Source organism: Anser cygnoides, chromosome 5 (assembly GCF_040182565.1).
Source record: "Anser cygnoides isolate HZ-2024a breed goose chromosome 5, Taihu_goose_T2T_genome, whole genome shotgun sequence".
NCBI lineage: Eukaryota > Metazoa > Chordata > Aves > Anseriformes > Anatidae > Anser > Anser cygnoides.
In genome coordinates, this window is record NC_089877.1 from 57,415,576 (window position 1) to 57,442,211 (window position 26,636).

The 26,636-nt window shown below is 42.9% G+C and overlaps 1 protein-coding gene across 1 annotated transcript; it reads left to right on the forward strand.

Annotated features, from left to right (window-relative positions):
• Positions 1-3,734: 3,734 nt before the first annotated feature.
• On the forward strand, positions 3,735-25,378 carry C5H14orf180 (chromosome 5 C14orf180 homolog). The gene is made up of 8 exons (XM_066998421.1): positions 3,735-3,918; positions 5,949-6,127; positions 13,818-13,918; positions 14,746-14,853; positions 15,805-16,174; positions 18,649-18,775; positions 20,659-20,685; positions 23,458-25,378. The coding sequence occupies exons 4-8, from the start codon at positions 14,810-14,812 to the stop codon at positions 23,658-23,660; spliced, it is 771 nt and encodes a 256-aa protein (XP_066854522.1). The 5' UTR covers positions 3,735-3,918; positions 5,949-6,127; positions 13,818-13,918; positions 14,746-14,809; the 3' UTR covers positions 23,661-25,378.
• Positions 25,379-26,636: the final 1,258 nt, after the last annotated feature.

Genomic DNA, 26,636 nt, shown 5'->3' on the forward strand with positions numbered 1-26,636 from the left:
TGAAGTATGCATTTTAGCTGCGTATTTAAAAGCCAGTTTTGCTGTTAGTCTTTCTGAAATCATATTTAGTCCAATTTGAAGTAGAAACAGAAACTTTGCACCAGCTGCTTTAAGATTAGGTTAGTATCCTATACCAAACAATGCCTTATTTACCTGTATGAAGGAAAGCTAGTTCCTCTCTTACTGTTTTCTGTTTATGTGAGTATTTTGCTGTGTGATCTTACTCAAATTCATGTTTGGGAAAGCAGGTCTAAATTAGCACTTTTCATTGCGCTTAACAGGTCTACATCCATTTGTAGCCGAGACCAGATGAGGATCTACTGAATTGCTTCACAGAAGTCCACCTCTTACTTCTAACATATGATCTTACCTCCATTTTCCATATGGCTCTTTGTTAGCAAAAAAAGACCACTGCAGAAACACAGCCCATCATTACAGTGTCTGAGGTACAACAGATGGCATTTGCAAAATTAAGGGGACTAGAGAAGCACCAGATGATTAGGACCAGACACAATCAATTCATGGGCATACAGTTTAGCTGTGAATTTAGAGGCGAGAAGAAGCAGTTGCGCATCAGAGATGAAAAGAAATGACAAAAATAATTAAATAAATTACATGCTACTGGACTGTTAAATATTATTAACCTGCCAGCAGCCTGAAGTATGCAATATTAAGAGCAGTCTATCTGTGGCTTTGTACAAAATGAAAAACACATGGTTTCAAGGAAACCATAGTCACTTAGAGTTATCAAGTTTATCTAAATAACAAAAACAGATATAATAGCGTCTTAAGAGCAAGTTTCTCTAAGAATAAAGCAGGCCACAAATGGTTCAGTAATTCCCAAGGAGCTGGTTGGGGCTGATTGTGCTATTTAAGTGATGTGTCTCGGAGGTTACTAATGCGAGCAACAGTCTGCCTGCTGCGTTTTAAATTACCAGCCACTGCCAGCCCATTGTTTTATGCGATTCCCCCTCCGGAAAGATATATTTATTCATAAATAGCTGGCTGTTCAGTGAGTCTCCCTCAGCTTTGTGGGACTCACTGCACAGTGTATTTCTGTAGCCAGCTTGCACCAAAAGTGCCCTGTACAAGCTTGTGGGAGCTTTGCTCAGATGTACACAAGTGGGTCACTCTTGAAGCCTGAAAGAGGGTCAAGAAGCAGTTGCTAAATGTCGTAGTTAGTCACCAAACCTCTGGTAAGAGAAGAAAAGCTACAGGGGTGTTTGGAGGAGCAGGACATTGCAGCTTGTTCCAGGCTGCTCTCCAGGCTGAGTACTCTGGTTAAAAACTGCCCTTGGGGATGTGGCCTGGTTTGCCACAGGCTGGAGTCACAGTCATGGCACCAGCACAGTCCAAGCCTGACTGCATGCTGTAAAACACCATTGTCTGAGGTTCTGAGGTCATTTCTTGCACTACAGGCATTTAAAAAAAAAAAAAAAAAAAAAGACTTTCAGCAAATGAGTGGCCCAGTGAAGGAGCAGACCTGCTGCACAGGTGACAGGTGGTCTGGTGGCTCTCCACAAAAGCCATTGGAGCTGAGCGTATTGAAGCCAGCAACAAGTGATATGCACAGTGCTGCTTGTGTAGGTGGCAGTGGTGTCAGTGAAGCAGAGAGGTTGAGGCAGGAGCACTGACCATGGTGACCATCCCTGTGTGAGGACAATGAGCACTGCTCTGAGCAAATGGACTAGGAGCAATGCCAGAGTGAGAGACCACCTCTCCATCACAGAATGCAACAAGCAAGGGGATAAAGGCAGGAACGGGCATACATCCCTCTTCTGATAACAGTATTATAATTATTCTGACGACTCAGGAGTGACCAAGCCATTGCAGTACTGATGGGATGCTGCCGGCTGATATCCACCACATGACATTGTGTCCAGAGGTGAAAACTACACGGAGCAGCACCACACTTAACCATGGGATAAGTGTGCATGCCAGGAGCAAACCTTCAGGCAGAGAACCTCACATCTTGCACCAAAAAATAATAATAATAAAAAAAAAAGGCAGGGATATGATAAGACTAAGGTTAAATGCTTATTTTTTTCTCCCTCTTTTACTTGTGTCCTCAGTTTGAGCAAAAGTTGAAAGCTTTCTAAGATAAAGACTTCAGCATACAGTGAATTTCTGAGCAGAGTTATTACCTCTGGTGCCTGGAGCAAAAGCGCCCCTTGGGGTATTTGACAGGATATAATGTCTGGCTTGATGATGGAAGCAAAGAAGTCCTCTCCATGGCAGATTTAGTCTCTTGAATTTACTGATAATGCACTCTCCTCCAATAAATCACAATTCCACTTCACCCACTTAGGTGTCTATTCTGTATGGTGCTGACATGCAACAAAATGTAAACCTCCCATAAAAGTAAAAGAAAAATGTAAATTATATTCTGATAAACAAAGAGAGATTTCAGTACTGGGGAAAGGCCTTGGTTTATATTTAAAATGAGCTCTCTGAAACAAAATTGCAGACAGAGAAAGGTGTGCAGAGGTGCCCCTGCAGGGCGTGCACAGCTGACCTCAGTAGGTCTGCAGCAGGACTTCGCTGTGGGTGTTCACCCCAGTAAATCCTCCTTGTCTTTCCCCTTGCAGCCCAACAAACTCACCACAGGGAACTCAATTCAGTGCGAGGTCACCCTGGGAGACCTCCCCCTCACACACCTCCTGGCAGTACCTATTGAAATGTCATTCTGGCCTTCAGGAGAAAAAAATTCTCTGCCCAAGCATAAGGTAGGTGTGATGGGGCCAGGCAGAGGTGTTGCCATCCAAACCGGTGCTTCCCATGAAGGGGAGAGGAATGGGATGGGACTCATTCGCTGCTGAAGTGGACATTTAAATTGGGGTGGGTGAATTGCCCCTAAAGGCACTCCTTTGTCTCACTTGGCTACAGTAGGAGCCTGGGGGACAGCACTGAGGTGGAGGTGACAGCAAATGTCAGAGGAGATGAGCCCCGATGTCAGGGATACCTGCTCTCCGGGAGTGCCCACATCTCTCTGCGAGGACTCCAGGAGGTAACTGGGGCTCCCCAGTGCTCAGTGCGTGGCTCCTGGAGCTGGCAGGTTGGGCAAGCAGGGCAGATTAAAGGAAACTGCTTTAATTCATCCTGAGGTCTCAGCTCTCCTTAAATCACCGATCTGTACAGTCAGCCGCAGCCTGCCTGCACGCTCATATAAATCAAGCCTGAACAAAATGTGGACAGAAGAGCCGAGTTTCGTGCACTAATTCAAGAAGCAGCCTGGATGATGGAATGCGAAATTAAAATGCATCCTTCCTCCAGCTCCCCGTTTCACCCCTCTGTCTCTTTCTAGCAGAAAACTCGAGCACAGACATCATCCCATAACCGGGGGCCAGGTGTGATGGGTGGACCCAGGCAGCACAGCCAAAATGCAGAAATGCCCCCATCCCCTCCAGGTTCTTGATTTGTGTGGGTGAGGAGCTGTCGTGCAAGACAGATGAGAGCAGCAAGATGAGGGCCAGCACTGTGGTGAGGGTCAGTGCTATTTCGATGGCTGCAAGATGCTCTAATTATAGTGCTGGGGAGGCTGGAGGCTGCCAGGTGAGGTACGGGAATAAAGAGTCCTCCTGTGGCACAGGAGCCGTGCGATAACACCCCTTGTTTCTTTGTTCTTGGTTGCTTAACCGACTCAGGGACAAAACCTTGAGGAAGGAAAAGCGACTTTAAGCTTATAATTGAGCCCCAGGAATGCTGCATGTATATATAATTAGACACTTAGGAAAAAGTCAAGGAGCCTCGTGTTTATTACGCTGGCTCCGTCTCCTGTGTTTTTGGCACGGGGGTTTTTCAGCTGAGCTCCAGGCAGTTGCCTGAGCTGTTAAATATCCTTCACCAGGATAAACAGCCGAGGAAGTCCTGCGGCTCACTCGAGCTCAGTGCCATTGGTGCCTCTTCCAGAGGGCTCAGGCAAGTACATGACTTTATATATACTGAGCTATTCCTCTCTGCTACCTGCTCTGTGATCTGCTTTGCCTCACTGCAAAACCACAGCAGGGTTGCACTTTGGTGTTACGGGATCTCTAGCAGCTTTTCCCTTGGGTTTTATGCTCTGATTTCTCCTGGCATGCTCTCTCTGAACAGCCAAGAGAAGCCTTTGGCAGCAGCATCTCAGAGCTGTCCCCTGCCCTGGGTCCCTGCGGGATGTGGGGTGAGCAGTCAGACAGCCCCAGCGCTCAGCTCTGCTGCTGGCCTCAGGCAAGTGGCTTTGCAGCCTGCTGCCTCAGTTTCCCCTGCTGAAAAAAAAAAAAAAAAAAAGCAGCACAGAGCCAGTTGAAACAGGGTGAAACAGGCTCAGGGACTTTGATGAAAACAGCAGTCAGATATGGGAAACAGATTCCTTGCTATCGCTAATAATCCGCCTCTTGGGACTGCAGCCCCTCCCTTCCCTGCAGCAGCTTTCCCCATGCCTTGCTGTGCCGGGGTCTCCCAAATTTCTCCAGAGATCCCTGTGCCCTGTGACACACTTCCACCTCTCCTGTCCTTCAGCAGCCTCTCCTCCAACTCTCTTTTTCAGAAGCTCAGCGGGGCACAGTGCCTTCACTTTCCTACTTTTTCCCCCAAGCAACTCCCCTTAGATACCTGCTGTAGGCTTAGGCTCCCTCCCCTCCTCACCTGCAGCAGTCAGGGCACTGCTGCTGGGAGCCCTGTGAGCACATCAAATGTCTGATAAATCAGTGATTTCCCTGGCTATTCCAACCTAGGGGAGTTGATGCTTGTTCCTCTTTTTTTTCCCTCTTTTTTTTTTTTTCTGTAGTTGTCCAAACAGTCACACCATGCATTGAGATGGGTTTTTTTCCTTCCTTTCTTCCTTTCTTCCTTTCTTCCTTTCTTTCCTTTCTTCCTTTCTTCCTTTCTTTCTTCCTTCCTTCCTTCCTTCCTTCCTTCCTTCCTTCCTTCCTTCCTTCCTTCCTTCCTTCCTTCCTTCCTTCCTTCCTTCCTTCCTTCCTTCTTCCTTCCTTCCTTCCTTCCTTCCTTCCTTCCTTCCTTCCTTCCTTCCTTCCTTCCTTCTCTTCTCTTCTTCTTTTTTTTTCTTTTTTTTTTTTTTTTCTTTTTTTTTCTTTTTTTTTCTTTTTTTTTAAATTAGAGTGATAAGAAGGAGCTGGGAATCGATATCTGGTGTAATGCCAGTGCACTGGAGAAGTACCAAGGACGCTTTGGGATCTGTTTGTTGTACGACTACTCAAGGAGGAATCAATCACCTAAAATCAGAGACACTGAAAACAATATAGTGTAAATGCAGCTAAAAACAGATACACTGATACCCTTTAATTCTAGCCAAGACTGTGTTTAATCAAAACCAGGCTAAATTTATCCCAGATGTAACTCCAGCAACTGCAGTAAACATCATGGCAGAGAGGAGCTCAGCCCCTTTTCTCTTCCTTACTGACAAACAATTTATGGAAGCTGCAAAACTGCTGATGCAAGCACAGGTCCGAGAGGGCAGAAATGCACAGCAGTCTCCTCTCAGTGGTCACCATGGCTGCTGGGCTTCATTCCAGTCTATTTACAAATTATTAAACATATTGACCACAGCCTCATGTTTTGAAATCAGGAAGACAAAGAATCCATTTTTATTACTTTATTAACCTTTTTTATATTTAGCCGAGCAATAAAACTACTCAACTGTGTGTAGAAATCTCGATTAAAATTTGCCCTAGCTCCAAGAGGCACACAGACAAATGCTCCAGTAGTTATCTAAGTTGGTTTCCTGGTAAAAGCTTTGCTCTGCTATCAGATTCTGTTGTGCGGTACATAGATCCCTACTTTACAGCCAGCACCATTTCAGGAGGTAGTTTGAAAGCTTTTGGGCTCTCCTAATGATTGCTTTGCTTTTCTTTCACAGCAATTACAGCCCCTTCATTTAATTTCAATGGAAACTTTAGTGTTTTAGACCTTGCCCATGCAGCTGAATGATCATCTCTGGATCTTATTTCCAGTCCTCAGGAGGACCGGTTTTGATGACCTAGTCTGATTACAGCATCTTTGACAGCTTTAAAGGAATTTGCTCGGGGGAAGACGACAGCTGCTGCTCTGATGAAGGATTTTTCTGAGCAGGCCTTCCAAGCAAGACATGTCAGCATGAGATGCTGCCTACGCTTTTCATCATGACCAACAGGTATGTCTAAAAAAGGTTTTGTGTTCTTGCCAGCTTAGGCCAGTGTGGAGAAAGCCTCTATTGTAAAAACTGCTTCACCTGCTTGTGTCCAAACACTGCGGCTTCTTGGCTTGCTTTTCCTTACATTTTATGTTCAGCCTCTCTGGAAGCTGAGGTCCAGACCTTTAGTCTTCTGTAAACTGGCATTGCTCCTTTGGTTTATAAAGTCTCTGGTGCAGGTACAGCCTGTTCACCAATATCTGTAACTCCTGTGTGGCCCTGGTCTTAAACAAGAGTAATGAAAATGAGCATATTATTTATGATCAATAATAACCACTATTAGGAGCAGCAATAAAGTTTATTTGCAGGCTTTTTTGAATTGAGCCAGTACAAAGGTAATATGACAAGCTGCTTCTTTAGAGCCTGTTTTTCCATTAGTGTTGAGAATAACACAGTTAACAGTTCAGACCCCCAGCAACCCTCTTTGTACAGAAAGGAGGTCTGAGCCTCTCACAGTGCATGGATCAGGAAAGTTCTGTGTACCTTTCCTAGTGCTGTTTCCAAACCCTGTATCTACCCTCCATTTTGCTCATATAAAGTGCCTAGAGTGAATGCATCATTATTCAGATAGTTTTGCAATAGAATATTTTGACAAGTATCTGAAATTTATAAAGCTTTATATGTGCATCCTGGGGCAGCTGCTTTACCTTTGGGGGGAGCAAATAAATTAATGATTTCAGATACAAGAGGTTTGGTGAATCTTTTAGGTTGTGCACGCTCCTTGGGCCAGAGCTGCTACTGTATGGTCTGTTGGACAGAGCCAAGATTTGAGGAACTCATCCCCAAGGCATCACCGTCCCTTTGCAAAGAAACTCCCCTGTTAGCAGGTGGCTCAGAGGACTGAGGGCTGTTCGGCACATGGGACCACTGGCTTCTTCTCTCCAGGGCCAGTCCATCTTCTCTGCTAAACATTGCCTCACATCCAGCTCTGGGCTCACAAATTTCAGTGACATAAACCACTGGTGCCACCTGCTCTGAACTCCCCTTCTTTTCACCCTCCTATACTTCTTATTTAAGTTGCACTTCTCTAGACAAAGGGGAAGCAGTGCTGTTTCTGTGTCTTGTGTTTGATTTCCACTGGTGAATTCAAGGAGCTGAAGGCGTTCTTTCAGAGAGGGTAGTGAGGGCACAGAACAGGTCCTGTATCTCTGCTCCACAAACCCCCAGCTTTGGTCAGCCTGACACTTAGCAAGTAACTTAGTAAGGTCAGATATTCTCTTCTTGTCTCAGGGGTGCTTTTTGCGTATGCTTTAGCTGAGGGATTCTTTGTGCATCCAAGAAAAACTTGCAGGCTTCAAGAAAGCCTGTCTCTCTTAATATGCTCACCTGTCAGAAACAGGAGGGGCGCCCAGCACAGGGTTCACCCAGACTCTGCAGGAGCAGCCAGGCCTGCAGCACTTGCTGCCATCGTGACTAATGCCAGGTAAAGTCACTCAGCACATCCCGGATGAACCTAGGCCAGATGAAGAGTGGGCAGGCTTCAGGGCTTAGAAATGAGAACCAGGTGTCTTTGTGCAGAGATTGCTGGATGTGAGGAAAACTCATTTAAAGAGAAGGAAGTGTGAAGCAGACAGATACTTTCTTCACTCATGTACTGCAAGCAGAGTGTATTATTCAGAAGATTATGCTGTGTGTCAGTGCATTGCGAATGCCAAAATGCTGGAAATTCACTAGTTGTAATAAGCTAGTGATAGCAGACAAGCCAGTGGGAATGTGACAGATGAAATTACTTGGCTGCTTGGCAGAAGCCAGTAAAGCCAGAGCTCAAGAGAGCAGAGTGCCAACCTCACAGGCAGATTGTGCCCCTTGCATTAAAGTGACTTCAATCAGAGGAAAATAAAAATTATTGCCCTAGTTGGACAAGAAACTTGATATCTGTGTTTTGGACTCAACGGTTCCTTGCCCCAGTCTTTGTGTTTTTCACTTCACTTAACAAAAGAGCAAATGTTATACACATGCACTAACAAGTTTCCATTCACTGCAATATTTTTGTAGGAGTGTAAGTGGAAAGGCAGCTTGACCCAAAGTGCCCTAACAGATAAGTTTTGCTTTTAATGGAGATTTATCAGTCCCATAGATGTAAGCAGCAGAGATGAAATCCTGCCTGTGTTTCACATGCAGAACTCTTCATTGGAATCAGCAGCACCTGTGGTTGTGCAGTGGGGCGGGATCAGATCTCCTCTAATGCTCTTTTAAAGTTGTTATAAAGGTTTGTAGGGCAAGTATGCCATTCAAATAGAAGGCAACTGCTCTGTAAAGAAGTCTCATAGCACTCCTTGCTCGTAGTGTTTTGGTTTGGGAAGTCAAATATGTCCATCATGGAAGCTGACACAATTTTCTAGCTCCAGCACTATCTATGCAGCAAGTGACAAAGCTTGCCAAATCCAGGAGCATCAGGAAAAGGTGTTTCAGTCCCATAGTCTGAAACTCAGGGCTGCTGAGCTGGAGTCAGGAGAGCAGGAGAGGTCTTTTTCTGGTAAGGAGTAGTAGTGGCATAACCTTTCCATCATATTCACTTTAGAGCTGGAATGACCCTTTTGTGGTCCAAAAGGGGGCTTTTTTTTTTTCAGCTCTCCAATACACAAGGAGAAATATCAACCCTAAGAAGAGAGTGTAAGGGTACTTCAGTCTCCATACTTGTCCTAGACGTGCTTGCTACACAAAGTGTAATGCATGTATGAGAAAATGCAAGGCACTGAGCAGGTTTTGCTTGCATTAGGTAATAGCTATGTGGCCAAAATCATGACAGAACAAGAGCTCAGTTTTAGTTCTCCTCCCTTCAGACACTATTAATTCACAATCTCTATAACTGTCCTGTGAAGCTGATTCCTTGCTTTTGCATTTGCCTAGATTTAAAAGAAAAGGCATTGTAATTTCCACTGCTTCATTGAGGTGACTGTTTGAAAGGCTCATACATTTGAGATTATGAAAAATATGCTGATAAAAATAAAATGATTCATATTAAAAATAAATTAAATTAAAATAAAATAAAAAAAATAAAATAAAATAAAACAAATATAAAATAAAACAGAGCATAAAATAGAACAGAGTTGTTCTCAGCATCACACTAATTTAAGCTCAGAGGTTTCCTGTTCCTGACCCAGGACCAAGTTTCTGATAAGAATGAAGTAGAGAGAAGGAGAAAAAAAGAGAGGGCTGTAAGTATTAACAAGGCAGCTAGTAACAGGCTGGTAAAGCTACTAGCAGGAGCATCTTCTCATGATATCATTGAATGGCTTATGTCGGAAAGGACCTTAAAGATCACCCAGTTCCAAACCCCCCCTGCCATGTGCAGGGACACGTCCTACTAGACCAGGTTGCTCAAAGCCCCTTATTTTAAGGAGCTGATGAAAAACTGTCAGGGACCAGGGCTGGATCCAGTTCCACAGTCTCCAGTCCAAGCCTGTCCTGTTCTCAGCCACCCTCGTGGGAGACACCAAATGACCTGGCATGAGCAGGTCCCCTCGATACTTCCACAGACATGCTCAAGGCTGCTCTGCTTGGAACAAAACTGCAATTGAAATCTTCAGCTTACTCGTGCAAAAAACAGATGGCTTTCAACCTGACTTATCATATATCCTAATGAATACAAGTGTTCTTTGATGTACTGTCTGATTTTTTCCTTGCTTAGTTTCCTTGTCCCAGCTTAAATTGAGATCCAAGTGAATATAGGTTCCAGAAGCACTTGGCCAGATTTGGAAACTGTACCAATTATTCTTTGTTAAAACTGCTTGTTCTACTCTGAAAACACCAGCCTTCAGGGTGTGGAGAGGTGGAGGAGAGAGTCTCACACACTAATTACAAGAAATTAAATCCAGAACAAATATCGGCTTTAATAGACTTTAATATACTTAACATTAGTGTAAAGTGTCTGCCAATGACAGCAGGATTTGACACTTGCTTTTTATATTCATTATGCAGTATCACCATCCAAGCTCCTTCAAATTCATGCATATTTTACTCATTTGGGCTTTTCTCACGCTTCGATCCATTATTCTCTCAGTTTTTCTGTTCTCCTTTCATGTCACTAATCTAATCTAATCCCCTTCCAAGGCGACACCAAAAATGGAGCTCAAGAGCATTTACATCAGGGCTTTCAAATCATCTTATGCAGTGATGCTTGTGTCTAGGTGCTTTACGATTCCCTTGACTCCTTCCCTTCCCCCTGATGTAAGTCCCACTCCCTGCCCTCCTCAGGACCAGTCTGGCATTAACAGCTTCCAGGTTTCTAAAATCCATTCAGAATAGACCATGGGCCTGCAGAAATCAACAGGAGACTTTTGATATCTCTGGGATTTAGACAAGGCTGCTAATCCCCATTTTAGGCTACATCCTGCAATTATCCTAGTCTGATTTCTCCACTGGCCAAAACTCACATGAGTAAATGAGGGATCATTACAGAAAGTCCCAGTCAACACAACAGAGAGCACAAAGTGATTGCTGCTGAAATAGAGCTACAGAAGATAATTCTGTTTTTGCTGTTTCTGAGAGTTTTTCTTTTCATTATATATATATATATATTTTTTCCCCCTCTCTTTTTATTTCATGCCAGCTCAGCCATCTAACTGCTTCTCACCCATCTCCTGGCTGGTGGCAGCCCCCAGTTGCTTTAAGGAGAGGTTCCAGTTCCACTCCTTTTTGTTGCTAAAATATGATGAACGTGTGATAAAAGCTGACTCAGAATGACCTCACTCACTTCAGCCCTGTCTGTCTCCCACATTCGGCATCAACAGGGCTGACTGATACGGAAACAGTGAGCTAACAGCAGTTATTAGCATTCGGTTACTTGGTAACTCTTATTCAATCAATACATGTTTTACATTTTAGATCCCAGTGGCAGGATGAACGGAACGAAGGGGAAAACCTCAGGTGGAATAAACCTAATGGTTTATGGGATATTTCCAAAGTAAAAATGCATGTTGAATCACAGATAATGGCTTGGCTGTAATCTCAGGAGTCTAATTATGAAATGGATGTGGAATCATTCTGTAATTATTTAGAAAGTTCGTTTCAGCAGCACAGAAATTCTCTCTCTTTACTATATATCATCACAAGTACATTGTGGTTGTTTGTAACATCTACCCAGAAAGACGCATGAATAAGAGAGGCAATTTTAAGAGACGGAGACGGATCCATGCCTTTATAAGTCAATGGATTCATGCCAGGGATGAATTAAGACCAGGTTCCTCAACAGAGTTAAATCATTTCTAGCCAGTTCCAGCAGAGTAGAAATCAGTCTGCCCTGCTCTGGGGACCTTCTCACCACAATGCAAAATCTTGCTACACATTTTGCTTGGTGCTTGTGTCTTTGCCCTAGAGAAGAGCTCAGTTGAAATCCAGAGCAAGCCCCTGCATGCTGTGGATTTGGAGCTCGTGCTGCAACCCCAGGAAGATGATCAGCACCCTGAAGTACCTGCTACATCCACAAACAAAGCCAGGGCGCTGGCTTCAGAAATAAATTTTGTTGTGTTGGATCAGACAGCTGCATGTGATGTGACCATGACAAATCTGATTTTTGCAAAGAGTGACAATCCAGGCCTGCAGTTCCTGGATAAGTGGCCCCAGGTCTGCCTACCTGCATCGAAGGGGAATTCACAGCTCTAGCTCATCAGGAAAATTTCCACTGCAGGGTAGCAATATATAAATGCAGAAGAGAAGGCCTCTGTGGGAGGATAACCTTGTGGGTCCTTCATATAGCACCACAGGAACTAGAGATGTTGTGCTTTGGGCTGAACAAACTGCCCTTCCTGGGGGGCAAACACACTGGGGTACACAGATCTCTGGGCATCACAGGAATTTGGGATTATATGAACAGATAAACTGATTGCTATCAGTGCACCTGGCTACACACATATGCCCATTCATTGCTCTGTCTCCGTTGTGCTTCATGGCTGATTTTTTTCCAGTTCCTCGGAAACATCCCATTTTGGAGTGACCATCAGAAGAGAGGCTAACCAAGACCCTTCTGTCATGGAATGCATATGGAAATGCACAGTCCGAAGGACTGATTTTTGTCTCGAGGTTGGAATTTATGCAGTGCTTTCCTTTCTGGAAGGTCTGAGGAGTAGAAACAGTGCCGTATGACACCTCATGGGCGTTCCACACATTTCAGCAGTAAATCTGCTTCTCCAGAGGCAGAAAAAAAAAAAAAGAAGGAACACAGCTAATGATGCTCTGTGGGGCAATTCACCTTTTTATTTCCTGATGTATTCCCTGACTGGTGGAAAATCACTCTTGGCAAACACAAAACTTACCTTGCTGCCAAAAGGTGCATCTCTAAATTATTAATCAAGAGCACACAGAACCACGAAAGGTGGAATATTGAACAAAGGCTCATTTGACACTCTGGAAGTTGAAGAAGATATGGAAGACTTCCTTCTAATTTATTTATTCCTTTTCTGTTCTGTTATCCTGATATGCTGCTTCCAGTTACCATTGCACCCCACACTGTATGGTATTACGTGATTTTGTTTTCAGATTGTTGGAGATAAAGTTACTTCATTATTAATATATATGCACTGTGCATATCCATAAATATTGAATATATATGTGTGTGTAAACCTACTAGAAGTGTTAATAGTTAAGATAAACTAAGTCCATTATCACAATGAGTGACTATTTCTATGACCCTATTTGCAATAAAACCAGATTCAATGATATGAGAAAATTGCTAGGTTTCAAAATAATTGAACCAGGCCAGACGAATCCCCACAAAGGCATCATTTACAAAGTCCTTTGCTTGTCTAAAATATTTATTCCTGCAAAAGGAAATGGAAAAAGAGTTCATATGGTTACACAGCTATCCTCTGAGCGTAAAATTGTTTTATCATGTTATGTTTATTTCCTAGACATCTTCCATTGGGGTATTGCATGAAAATACTGGCTGTGCAGTTAGTTCCTTTGTGTGGACTGTTCGTACTTATTCACTGGGAAGTCAATCATGTTTTGTTCAGGCTTGTTTTATTTTTCTGCTAAGCAAACACTTAAGCAACCTTTTTCTTGTAAAAACTTATTTGCATATACAATGCGAGCCATTCAAAGTCGGCACAACAGATATTTGACATGTCTTTGCTTTTTCTCTCATGTAACACTGGAAGTAGAGGAGTTTGTCCTCAAAAGAGGGGATTTGCTGATTAAGACTGCAGTATATTGGTCACGCTTAAGAACTCCATCAGTAGTTACAGATATTTTCAGTTTGTCTCGTATTAAAAGCCTTGATAGATTTTTACTAGTAAATGGTCACAGCAAAATGCTTCCAAGCAATCTACAGACAAATAATTTCTCCCAGCAATTATCCGCTGAATAAATCTGAATAATGAATATGTTCACAAAAGTCACTATGTATTTGTGAACAATTAGCAGAAAGAAATAGAGGTGACACTCCTCAGCTAAATAATTCATTTATGAATTCTTTGTCCAGCTTTGGTTCTGACATGTGTTGCGAGAACTGAGATCAAAGCCTAGATGAAAAATTACTTCAAAGAGGAGGGCAATGTTAAGGGAAATCCTTCCAGCTTCCAGAGCAGAAATTGTTCCAGTATTGTAACTTATTTTTTACTAGTGATTTCAGAAACTAGGAAAGTTATCTTCCTGGAATTTTTCACTTCATGTATGAAACTGTGTTTTATTCCTAATCTATATCTAATTTTAGGTGGTTAAACTGCAATCAAAAGCACTTAGCAAGAATGGATCTGTCCCTGTTATGAGATTTGAACTCCTGACATCTTTATCCACTGGAACTTGAGTGCCCAGGTAACTACAAATTATTCAAGCATTTACAACTATCGCTATCAATATAATTAACAGGTTGAGGAAAAAAAAAAAAAGTGAGAATAGTACTATTAAATGATCATTCCTAACATTTGGATAGGAATCTTTCATGAAAACATTTATAAGATGCCTAATAATTTTTCAATCAAATTAACAGAAAAAAAATGTTTATACTTAAGGGGAATCTCTGGAATTGAAAAGAAGAGTTCTTACATTGAAAATTACAAATGAGCCATTTATAATTAAAAACAGACAAACAAACAAACAAAAACCAACAACTTTTCTTCTGGGGGTTTTAAAGATAATCTCAAAAAATTCTGATTAATTGTTAAAAAAAAAAAAAAGGCCTTTGCTTTCAATAAGATCAGATTCACTGAAAAAAAGATAAGAACAGGGTTTCTCATTCAGGTCTAAAAGATTATGAGCTCTTTGCCTCTGTTTTCAGGAATAAGAGGCTACAAAAGACCTTTTTTATGTGACTTGATGGATGACACTAGTAAAAATGAATGAGACAATTCATGTAGGGAAAGCGAGAGAGAGATGAATATTAGGCTTTGACTTCCCTCTTCCCTCCTCCACCTGTATTTTTGGCCACAGTAGGCATATAAATTCCTTCTTATATTATTTAGTAGCAAGTGATTATCATGATGGGAGCAAGGAGGAACCAGATAAGCTGGGGATCACCATTTGAAAGGTTTTGTCACCTCTCTGTCTAGGATCTACCATGACCAAAGTTTTGAAAAATGACTTTTCCCCACCAAAAGCTCAGCTTAGATATCCCAAAAATAACTGATGTGAAACACTTTCAGGACACACCAGAGAGGGGATTTTGAGAACATTTTACAAGCCTTGCAGCTGTGAGCCGGTTACAGCATGAGGAAAAGCCCTCCAACACCCCAATGTACAGGAAAGAGAAGGTAAGGTGTTTCTCTCCAGGTGGCTTTTAGATACGGTGCATTCAGTGAAGTGCCCCAGGCCAGTAAAAAGTGTCGTCCTCCATGCTGACACTGCTTTCACTGCTGGGAAGGGAAAGGTTTGAGGACAGCAAGTCTTCCAAACACTGAAGACCCATGCAGAGACTGGGTCTTGGTGCCAATGCCCACATCTTGCAACCCTTGCTTCATGGGGTAGGTGCAAAATGATGGCCTGGTCTGAGCATGCACAGCTGTAACAGAGAACACTGGGGTCTTCCCTTCCACTTTGCAGTGAAGCCCCTTGTGAAAGGAGCAATGCTAGGGTCCCGCCTTGAGACACTCCATCTAACTTGGAAAACTACACAAAACTGGATTTTTTTAGACATTTCACAGCAAATCAATAGCTCCAAGAAAAGAACAACAACAACAAAAAAAAAAACCCTCAAGCTTGTGCTTGTAGAGACAATAAACCACCATATTTCAGCAGTCATGGCAGGTATTTCTGGCTGGAAATTGTATATTTAATGATGACCAGCCTTCAGCATTTGACAAGGGGCTGTTAAAGCCTGTTGAACAGTAAATCACCTCTCTTCTCTATCAATAATCTTATTATAATATCTGTAGAAATGTCTAATGTTCAAATCTCACTTTATTACTATAATAATGGATCTAATATGTAAGACATATAAAGTGAGGCCATAACTGTACTGGAGGGAGATATATGTGAACCCACTATATCCATAACATTTCCTCATGGCTTTTGCCCACATAGTTCTGAACAAGAAAAGGATTAAAAGTAGTGCCACTTGCAAGACTTTTGAGATCGGCAATGTTTTCTGGAAAGGAGACCAATGTCATCATGGAAATGCAGTAATCATTATGGAAAGAACAGCCTTGACTTTACATTTACGCATATAAATATGTAGGTGTTTATCTGTGATTTGCTCCATTCAGCCTCTCTCCAGTTGCCAGGAAAGCCCTGCTTTCCAGCTGCACAACCAGTATTATCACTGTGTGCTATTTTTGGCTGCTGAGTACATTTCAAGTCACGTCATCCTTCCCAAGCCAACACTGGCATGAAGGGCGGAAACTCATCTTTCCACTCCTTTGTCATCTGCTGCTGCTCCCGTCTGCTCGCTGGCACTGCCTGCTCAGTCCCCGCGGCAGAGGGGTCTCCAGACATTTTTCCCTGATCCTCCCCATTTCCTTGAGCGAGTGGCTTTCCAACCAAAGCTTCGTGTGGGAGGCTTCATGTTGGCATCCAGAGTACATGTCCCAAATATGTCCAGACCCACCTTCTGATCGTAGTGCACAGGAGCTCCTGGTAAGTAATCTCTTGATGGGTGATAGTGTCCTCGTGCCCAACGCCCAGAATTTTTCACAAGTGCCTTATTTTTAATGTCATATTCTTTCCAAACTAACAGTTCGGTAGGTTTCCAGCTCTTGTCATACCTGTTAACACTGGGTCGCTGTCTGAGAGGAAATTGTACCTTTTTTTTTTTTCCTGACACTGTGCAGCTTTGATTTCCCTAGTTTGTTAAAGCCTAGTAAATATTATAAATGTCACTTCCTTTTTAAGGTTTTCGTTGGCTTGGTGCTATCCCACCACCTAGCTGTTTAATGTTTTTCTGTTCTGATGTGACATTGCTGTTGGGTGTTTGGAAAATCTCGTATGGACAAAAGTGTCTCGTGGAGTTATGAATCTCTTCAAATATAAGGTTTGGTTTCCTTGAATGTACCACTGGAGGACTCCTCTCAGACAAAGCTGTAACCACTGCTAGTCTGAGCTGGGCATCTTGTGTTGTGCCTCCCCGAAGCTGCTTCCTTTTTCCACAAAATAATTAAATATTCATTATGCCAGAAAGTGTGTGTTTGTGTGTGTGTGTGTGTAAGGCTACAGCAGAGTGATTAGGGCACTCACCTGGTAGACAAGACACCCTGTTCCCAGTGACTGCTCCAATGAATATTTAAGTATTTCACATTAAGTATTCATTGGAGCAAGGATAGGAGCAGACCTCTTCCATCCCCAAGGGAGCACCCAAACACTGGGCTGCAAAGCCATTCTTTCATTCTTTCTTTCTTTGTTCCAATGAATATTTAATTATTCCAGGCCAAACAAGATGGCTTCACTGGTAGCGACTGAGATTCCCTCAGTCTCACACGTGCACCATAGGTCTGATGATGAAGGTGTGCATATAGGAGATATGGGTTCATATTCCCTCGGATTTAGAAAGAAGTTGAATCTAGATCTCCCATATGCTGGATGGGTCTTCCAGCTTTTGAGCTGCTGGATAAAAAACACAGACCTCCACCATTCTGCCTCTGATCATGAGACAGAGGAGGTATTGATGCTTGTATGACCCCAAGCTTAGAGAAAACATCCTTACCAGTGATATTATGCTAAAATTTGGCTTACAAATCCCTCAGGAGAAGGCATCAAAGCTGAAGACGTTCCCCACTGCATTGCAGTTCCTGCTGTCTGTGTTATGTGCTTTCCTGCTTAATGGGCCGGCTGCTGTGGATGCTTTTTTTAAACACATAATTGCCTTGTGAATTGTGTAGGAGGCCTAGGTATCCACCGGAAAGCCATGCCGGTAGGCTTGATCTGCCCAGCAATGTCACCCCTAAATCCCTCTCTTCATCCAGCACATAGCGGTGTCTCTTCCAAAGCCAATGTGGTCAACATGTGTTTGGTAAAGGGGACATACAGTGTATGACGCACAGAGAAAACTATGGACCCTCTCTGGGCAGTCTGTCAGCCCCAAACTGTAGGTAATGGGCTTTAACCCCGCCTCTACAACCCAGATAGTGTGTGCATGAAGTGCTGAGTGTGGGGAAAGCATGCAAAGAAACAAGGTGTAGGGCAAGGCTATCTGACTATAAAAATGGACAAATGCAACAGACACTGAGGAGTAGAAGAGGAAAGCAGGAAGAAAAACAGGGAGGAAGGGCTCTGCCATCACTGAGTGAGGAAAAGACACATGAGGAGAAAGAGGAGGAAGAGGTGTAGAGAAGACAACTTTGATCTTAAAGTAAAAATAAAATGTATAGAATCTGTGCCACCCACTTAGGTCTTTGAAAAGTAGAAAGTTTGCCATCTGCTGCTCCACTTTCCAAGGACAACGTGCATCTCTGAACTGAGATGCTTTGGATTTGTTTGGGGGGTTAACTTTGGGAACATTCCTACATGGAAGAGGGTTTTATTACTATTAGCAGCCCTGTTTTTTGTCATTTGGCAGAATCCACAGCAATCTGATTTCATCATCAAAGACTGAGCGTGGCTTCCAAGGAAAAAACAGAGCAACAACATAATTGTGTTATCAAATGGCAAACAATTGCTTGAAATCATGAGATTGGTGCATAGCTTCAGTTGTTTAAATGGCAACACCACATCCAAAACAGAGCAGCTTAGCTCAGAACACTTCAAAGGTGCTTCCAATAATATGAATCTTATCTTTCATATCATATATGTGTTCTACCCCAGTCTGTTGAGCAGCTATCTTCAATAACCGTTCGCTCCAATTTAGAGAAATCCTTTCTGAAACTTTGCTGTTTCTTTAACCAAGCTTTTTTTCCTGAAAAGACAGCTTTAGTGTACTGAAGATCTACGACAATGATATTTATATTGGCTTGGTGTACATATTACAGTGATATGACTGTAAATGTCACATCAGATGTGTTCCACATCATGTCCTTTGGGGGACATGGTAAAAATATAGCCACAAAAACTCAAAGCTTCACCTAGATTTATTACTCCAGTTTGAATGGCCATGTGTTGTGTTTTGATCAACTCTTTAGACAGTTGACAGTAGCTGTCCTCCTTCAATACTGAGGAAAAGACCACCTGTGGACCAAGCTGTGGGGGAAAAAAGGAAAGCAGAGAGAAGGGTTCGATTTCGTGAGCCAGAAGAAGTCATTGAACATGGTATGTTCAAGCTATTAGGCTTTCTGGCATGACCTTTCTAGTTCTTAACCTTCACCCTGTCTGTCCTCATCAGCCTTCCCCTCTGTTAGGGTTATCTGTCTTTTCGAGCTCAGCATGGAGCAGGGGACAGACACCTTCTGTGCTGTGCTCTGCAGAAGTGCACATGGTCCATTCCCCTGCCTGTCCTGGAGGATCAGGGTATAGCAGCCTCAGGCTGTTCTCATGGTGAACTTGTGGGACCGCAGGGACCATTGCAGACCATGGGTTTGGCTGAGCACCAGGTCTACCTCAGAACACTTCATTCATAGATGAGCTCAAACAAACCAAATTTAAATGTGCTTACATCATTCTGGGTAACTAGGATGTAATACTGGGGAGGGAGCTCACCTTCTGATGTTTCTGAGCGACCTGCATGGCAAGGGACAGAACACTAAAGGTCTGAGCCTGGCTGGCCCACTGGGATTAAAAGCAGCCAGGATGTAATATTTTCTGCAAATAAAAGTACCCAAGGAACAACACAGCTAACATGTCTTCTGGTCTTTCACTCATGAGCCAAAATAACAGCTTGTGGGTAGGTCAGCTGGGAGTGACCTGAAGCTGAGGTCTAACACAAGGATTCAGTTTGCACTTCTGCACGTGTTAAATACAGTTCATAACCAAATAATTGTTTTATTCTGACTTTCACTAACAGATCCGACTAGGAAAAATTGTGTTTATTGGTAGGAAGCTAAAATTGTATGGTTTTGATACATCTGCTAGCAAAAACACAGGTGACAGAAATTTCCATGTCAGCCACCTGTCTGGACTGCTACTCAGCTTCTATAAACAAGGCTTGGCATCCACTGCTGTGTCTGTATACAGACTTCTTGTTGGTTTTGCAGTGTGCTGCTTCTGGTGCCTACTAATGCAGGAGTGAAAAGCTGTTTCTTGATAAGGTTGTTGGCACAGCCTGGGCTTTCCTATCCGAACTGAACGCATGGGAAGAATCAATGAGTCAGCCCTAAACTCTTCAAAGCTCTTTTGACTGCTCAGGAGCAGGATTTGGACGAGACGCAATACCTCCTTCAGCTCCCTGCCAGAGTCTGTGCCCCCAGACCAATGCTTGGCACCCCACAGTCAGTCCAGCTTGGGATGGGGTTTTGGCACCCACCAGCTCTGACCTCAGCACAACTGTGCTCAAGCCACAGGAAGCTGCAGGGATGGGAAAGACTCTGACTCTTCCATGAGGACAGGAGAAATGTCCCAACTCATAATTAATATTCTGTGTTACAAACAGCCTGTGATTTAGATGATTTGCTGTTTGTCCATGCAACGTTATTAAAACAGAGGCTGGTAAGATGAAAGTTGCTGGCACCAGTGAAATTTTTCCATGCTCACTTTTCATCCTGGATTGCATCTGGGCCCCAGCTGCCAAGCAGAGGCAGTTCCAGGATGCTGTTGGATGACAGTTGCATCTTACAGTCGGGTTTGTTTTCTATATTTCATTTTTATTCTCAGCCTCCTGGTCTATCTCATTTCTCTTCTAGAAATGATGCAGAGTAGGAAGAGGTGTTTTTTTTTTTTCATTTGTTTGTTTTTTGTTGAGAGCTGACTTTTGGCCATCCTGCACCAGCAGTAATCTCTGCCTATGAAATTCCCCATATAATATTTTTTTCCTCACGTCCCTGAAGTGCACCTGTGTCTGCATGTTTGCATGGGGTGGATAGATCTTTGTCTGGGCATAAATGCATTCAGTCAAAAGCAGTGTGAGAAGTTGCCCAATATCTGTAGAGTGACTGGCAGTTTCAGAGATACCGTCCAGTGCATGCTTTTTTTTTTTTAATCTTCAGCAAAGAGACACCTCCTTTCCAGGCATGTAAGAACATTTTTATTCTGTTTTCTAGTTATTTCCTGCTGTGACTACGTAGTGGGTAAGTCAAAGTTTCACATTATAACTTTGAGGCATTCATGGAACTAACCTGAGTTTGCTTTGCAGCGGTGGGGATGTGCTCTGCAAATAAACCTTCCAAATATGAAGCATTTCATACTGTTGGCAGCTGTTGCTTTTTCTGTCTTGGCACATGAAGCACAAAGAGTTGATGAGGTCTGCTGCAGTATTTTAAACAAGACATCTAGCAAGACAAATAGTGGAAACAAAAATGAAATCCCTGAAGCTATTTTTAATTTAAATATAATTAATATATTTTGTGGCAATGAAATAGGTACAGGTTTTTCACTAAGATATGCAGGGAAAGCACCCCAAGCGAAACAGTAGTTCTCCCCGCTGACTTTCTTATGTGGGGAAGAGACAATTCATTTATACACTGGCGGCAGGGTAGAAACAATAAAAATAATCTTTTTTTTTTTTTCTTTTTGCTTGCAAGGATGTTTGAGGCCAAGCAGCCTCACAGACCCCCAAGGCAATGTGTCTATCTGTGTGTTATTATGATGGCAATCATCTCTAGAGGCCTTGGCCAAAATCCAGCCCCTTCTGTATGCAGTGCAGTAAGGGGGGAAAGGGTACATATATACACATATACATATATGTACACACACAGAGCTGTGGTTGTGGAAGGCCAAAAGGAACAAGATGCTGTGGGCAGGAAGGAGTCTGGTGGAAAAGGAAAGACCAAACATCCCTCAGATAACAGTGGAAATGTAGGGTCAAGGCAGGACCTGAACCAAAATCTCTTGTATGCCTGTCCAGTGCCTTTCTCACAGACAAGTTGCTTTTTTTCTTACGTGTGTGGGCACATGGCTAGGGCTGAACGTGCTGTTCCACCAAACAATTCAACAAATTTAAACATTGTTTTTTTCGATTTGCAACTTAGAAAAGAGCAAACACACACTCCAGCACACATTTGTAGCAGTGTGATTAAGCTGTGTGAGCATAGCTCAGAGCTATTTTTGGGTTGGGACTGTTCTTCCACATTATTTTTTTATGTCTCTGGACTAAGCATATTCCTGTGTTGAAAGGATATAATGAAAAAACAAGTTTGCATCTGAAATAACCCAAAAATTTGACATAGAAAGTAACTTCCATGAGATGAAACACAGTTTTAAGCACTTCATAGAAAAGGGCTGATTTGAAAAGCTGTTGAGTGTTACAGAATAGTTTCACTCTCACAAAATACACTCATCAGACAGGCTCCGTGCTTTGAAAGGCAGGCAGCCACCCAGTCAAGAGGTGTATCACGTGGCCCGGGAGGTCAAACAATGTAAATACCACCTTCCAAATCAAAAAAACTCTGCATAAGCAGAAAGTGGTGAGTAACTCACTGGTTAAATACCTACATATAAACCATTATATACATATTTATATACATATAAACCCACATATAAACCATATAAACCTACATATAAATATACACCTACATATAAACCATTCATAGAATAATACCAAACAATCAAATTTATAAAAATTGAAGTCTGCTCATGGATAATTTGCAAACAGAAAGAAAGGATAAATTCAAAGGAATAAATTATTTGCTGCAAATAATTCACTCAGACCTATTATGGGACATTGATTTGGTTTCTGGTTAGCTATAAAATGACTGCCTATTAACATTTTACCTTTTCCCAATACACTTTTTGATACATTATTATGGTTTCTTGCTTGGTTTTACGACTTTTTACCTTCCTCTCAGTACCTCTGTATGACAATTTAATTGACTGCTGTGTATTCCAGGGCTGGTGGTAGAAGCTAATTTAAATATGTTATAGCTAATGTTGGTCCTTTACCCATAATAATCCATGCCACATTTTTATCTTCTTATTGATTATGTGCATATGGCAGGAAAATAGCTGCACACTTTGGATTTCTATTCAGGCGTGAATTTGGTTTTATACTGCATGTTTAATACTCACAGTGTTTTATAAAATAATACTGATGGTGCAATGAGCATGCAGCCAAACAAAGCAGACAGATCTGAACCAAACTGCATCCCAGATGTCCATGGATGGATACACACATACAAGGGCTGAGACACCTCTAAATAGCTGCATGGACATCAGAGAGCTAAACGTAGCCCATTGACTTCCACACATGAACTATGCCTGACCTATAGCACTTTAAACATCCTTGAATTATATTTTAACAGGCAAGAAAAAACGTTTACAGTGTCCTCCTGAATAAGAGCAAACACTGAGGATGTTCCAGTGTAATTAGCACATCTAGCACTTAGAGAGAGGTTAAGCCAGCCAGAGTTTTCTAAATGTGCCTGTGCCTTGTCTCAGATCTTTCAGTAATTAGCAGAGGTCCCAAACAGGCTGAGTTACCAGGGAAAAGGACAGAAATCTAGATCTTCTCTCTTTATGGAACATTTGTAGGCATTAAATAATTAGGTGAGGTGGCTTAATATTCTCCTAGTAACCTAACATTTAGCTTCAAGGTATAAAAAATAATTGCTGGAAGGAAATTTGAGATTATGTATTAGCTATGGTAATCCTATTCATATTGTATATAATTAAACTCTTTAAATGCACCATTAGATGAGGGCTTTTATACTCACTGCCCTGCATCAGGAGGTGTGACCTGCTATCACTTAACTGATGCCTGGAGAAGTATTCACAACCAGAGCCCCGTGTACCCCGCTGTTCCCAGAAAAGTAGGACAAAAGCATCAGCGGGGGGTCAGATTTGGGAAGCGTTTAAGATGACACTAAAATAATGCTGCTTTCTTTTTCCTCCCCACCCTCTCTCAGTGCATGACAGGTCATCATCTGGATTGCCTGTGCTCCTGGGGCTCTCCTTTTGCGCTGTGCTGATCCTGGCTGCGAGTCTCTACTACACCAGCATGAAGCAAGACACCAAAGTCCTGGAGGAGTTTCAATCCCGACTTGTTATCTTCTTTCTTCAGATAAGACACGTTGCTCATAAATGCTGGACTTGGTTTATGAGGCAGTAGCAATGTCCTCCATCTGCAGAAAGCCTGACAGACATCTCAGAGCACTGGTAATCATCATACGACAGAGCAAAGCTCCCTGTCAACTCAGTCCCCATGCAAGGAACACATGGGCATCCAACTCAAAGAACAAGAAAACCACCCCTCTTGTGCACCTTCCAGCAGCTGCTTGTTCTCCTTTCCTTTCTTCTTTTTCCTTAACGTTACTGAATGATAATAGTAGCACCAAGAGGTCCCACCAAACTGATGCTCCATCATCCTTAACAGCAAACAAGTGCCTGAGTTTTGTCCCCCAAAGAGCTTATAAACTGCTGTTATGAGGAGCAGAGGCAGAGAGAGAAATTCATTGATCTGTGCAGGCAGCAGCACAGTATGAATAAAAGTCTCCCGAGTCTCAGGTCAAAGCATTAAATACCAAACCATCTTTCTCCTCAAGTATCCTAAGAGCTGTTCTACAAAAGTTAAAATAAAGCTGAACTATTGCACAAACACTACTCTGGTGGCCAAAGGCTTGTCAAGCTGCTATATTTATATACCTGAAATGATTGTTAGTAAAATCACGGCAAATAGCTTTCTTCTTTCCCTTCATGCATTTTTTCCTCCATGGGCAAGAGTTGACTCTTAATGTTTCACTTGACTCCCAGGTGTGAAAAAGAACATGGAAAGTCATTTAAATAACAAACAGAGCATTTGCCTAACATAATACATAGCAGCATCGAATCCCAGGTTAATTATCAAATCAGTAGCTCAATCCTCTGGGCTTGATTCAGTCCATAAACCCCATGAGCTGAGCTTACAAGATTTATGGTAGTGCTTGTCTTCAGTCAGAGGTTTTGCTTTTATGTCTGTGTGTTCAAAACCTTATGTAAGGGTATTACGGGCTGTGTATGAAGGTGTGGGGTCAAAGCCCTGTTATCTCTCCGTTGTAGCACCATACAGTGCAACCTCTCTGGAGGCAATCATTTTAATGGAGATCAGGCAATAAATGCGGAATGATGCTCTGAGTGTCTGAGAGGACGTCCAGCAAGTGCAAGCTTATGAGCTTGAGCTATGTTTTCTTCCTAAACAAAAACAGCATGATACACTTTTCAGGCCTTAGATTCTTGTCAAGTAACACTTGATGTATGCTTGGGTTTATTCAGTATAAGGATGACAGCAGAACCCATAAGAGCTGAAGAAAAGGAAAAGAAAGAGAAAGGAAACAGGGCAGAGAATATGGATGTGATGCCTACACGACCTTGACTAAACTCCTCTGCCTTTGCAACCCACTAAAAAAAAGAAAAACTGGTGTTTTATTCTTAATTGACTTTAAAAAAAAAGAGAGGACAATACTTCTCTGCCCCACCAATCTTGTCCAAGCAACCCAAGGACTTAAACCAGGCAGAGGATAAAAAGAAACAAATTATGCAGCCTTCTCTCAGGTGCAGAGTGGGCAGCAACTCGACTGAGAATGAGTACAAACAAAAATTGCAGTTAGAGACAGAAATAATTGGCTTCAGCAGCTATTTTCATGCTCTTCCTAAGACGTCAAAGGCCACAGCAATTGTACCTGACAAGCTGCTGGTCTGGGACCCAGAGGATGCTGTGGGAGAATTTGGCTCTGTGGCTCTTTGCTCAAACCACTTCTGTATCCCAGCTCACAGGGTAAGTCCCCCGGTGCTTCCCTTCCCTTTCCCCACCTCAGCCTTGCTGTTTGGATAATAAATCAGAAAAGTTTTAAACTTGTGTGCTGGTGAATCCGTGGTGGGAAGGTTTGGATTGCGACACGCATAGGGCAAGGGGGTGATTGCAAGTCCTGTTTTCACTTCTGTTTATGACCTTTTTAATGTTGGTGTTGGAACTCTCTGGCAAATCAGTGGTGTACCTTTTGGGGTCTGGAATGATGTGTCCTCCTAGTACCTAATACATACAAAATGGGGACCTTTTTCGGGGGGTCTCTTCCCACACTGCAAGTGGTGGCATATTGCAATAGGACGGCAAAGTCTGGGGTTGACAAAAGCTGGGTCATCTTGAGAAGGAGAGCAGTACAGGGAATCCTTCCTGTGTGCTGCCAGCCTGCTTTGCTAACTTGAAAACAAGCCAAAGAGTTAAGATAAAGAGGGATCTCCTCTTTAGGACTGGGAGGGACAATGCGAAAACAGTGTGCATGTTCACGTCTCTGTGCTGCTCCCCAGGAGATGGGCATGGGACCTCCTTTCCCTCAGCCCTGCTTGGGATGGAAAATGGCCACGTTCACCTTTTTATCAGGTGATAAATCAGGGCCCAGGCTTATCAGTGTGAGTGAGGCACACTCTGAGAATGGCTATCACAACCAGGCTGTCAAGGAAAATAAGCAGAGGAGCAGCTATTCCTGGCTCTGGGTGAGACAGTTTTGGGCACAGGCAAAAGCAGCACTTGAGCTGCCTGCAGAAGCTTCCCCGTGGCCTTGCTGGCCTCCTGGGTCAGGATTGTTGTGCTGTGGTCTGTCAGCTCTATCACAGACTGCAGAGAGCCAAAACAACTCACTGCAGAGCACCTCCAGATAGTCTGAAATAAATAAATGTTAAACCCGATCCCTGGGCCAGCAGTGTCCTTCTGCAGCTGAAGAAACTGAAGCTGAGAAAACCTATGTATCTGTGCGAATGAAGGAAGCAGGTCAAAACTAGCCTGGGAACAGGAGCAAAACTTCTGACCTCTAGGCCTGCATTTAATTTCTGGTGCACAGCTTCGCTGAGGACTTACCTGCTTTATTTCCTCCTCACGCCGAAGCTCTTGTCCCCTTCCTTCACCCACGCTGCTTACACACACACGGAGATGCACACACACCCCTTTTCCCACTCTGCCTTCCTTCAGCTCTTTATCCATCACAATTCTATCCTCAGTGCTGTAAGCTGGGCGGGATTTCTCCTTACTCTTGCTCGACGCTCTTTTTTTCTAGGTGTGACCCCTTGGTGAGTCCGTGAGTTTGAAGGAGTTGAAAGGAGCTCTGAAATTATATCA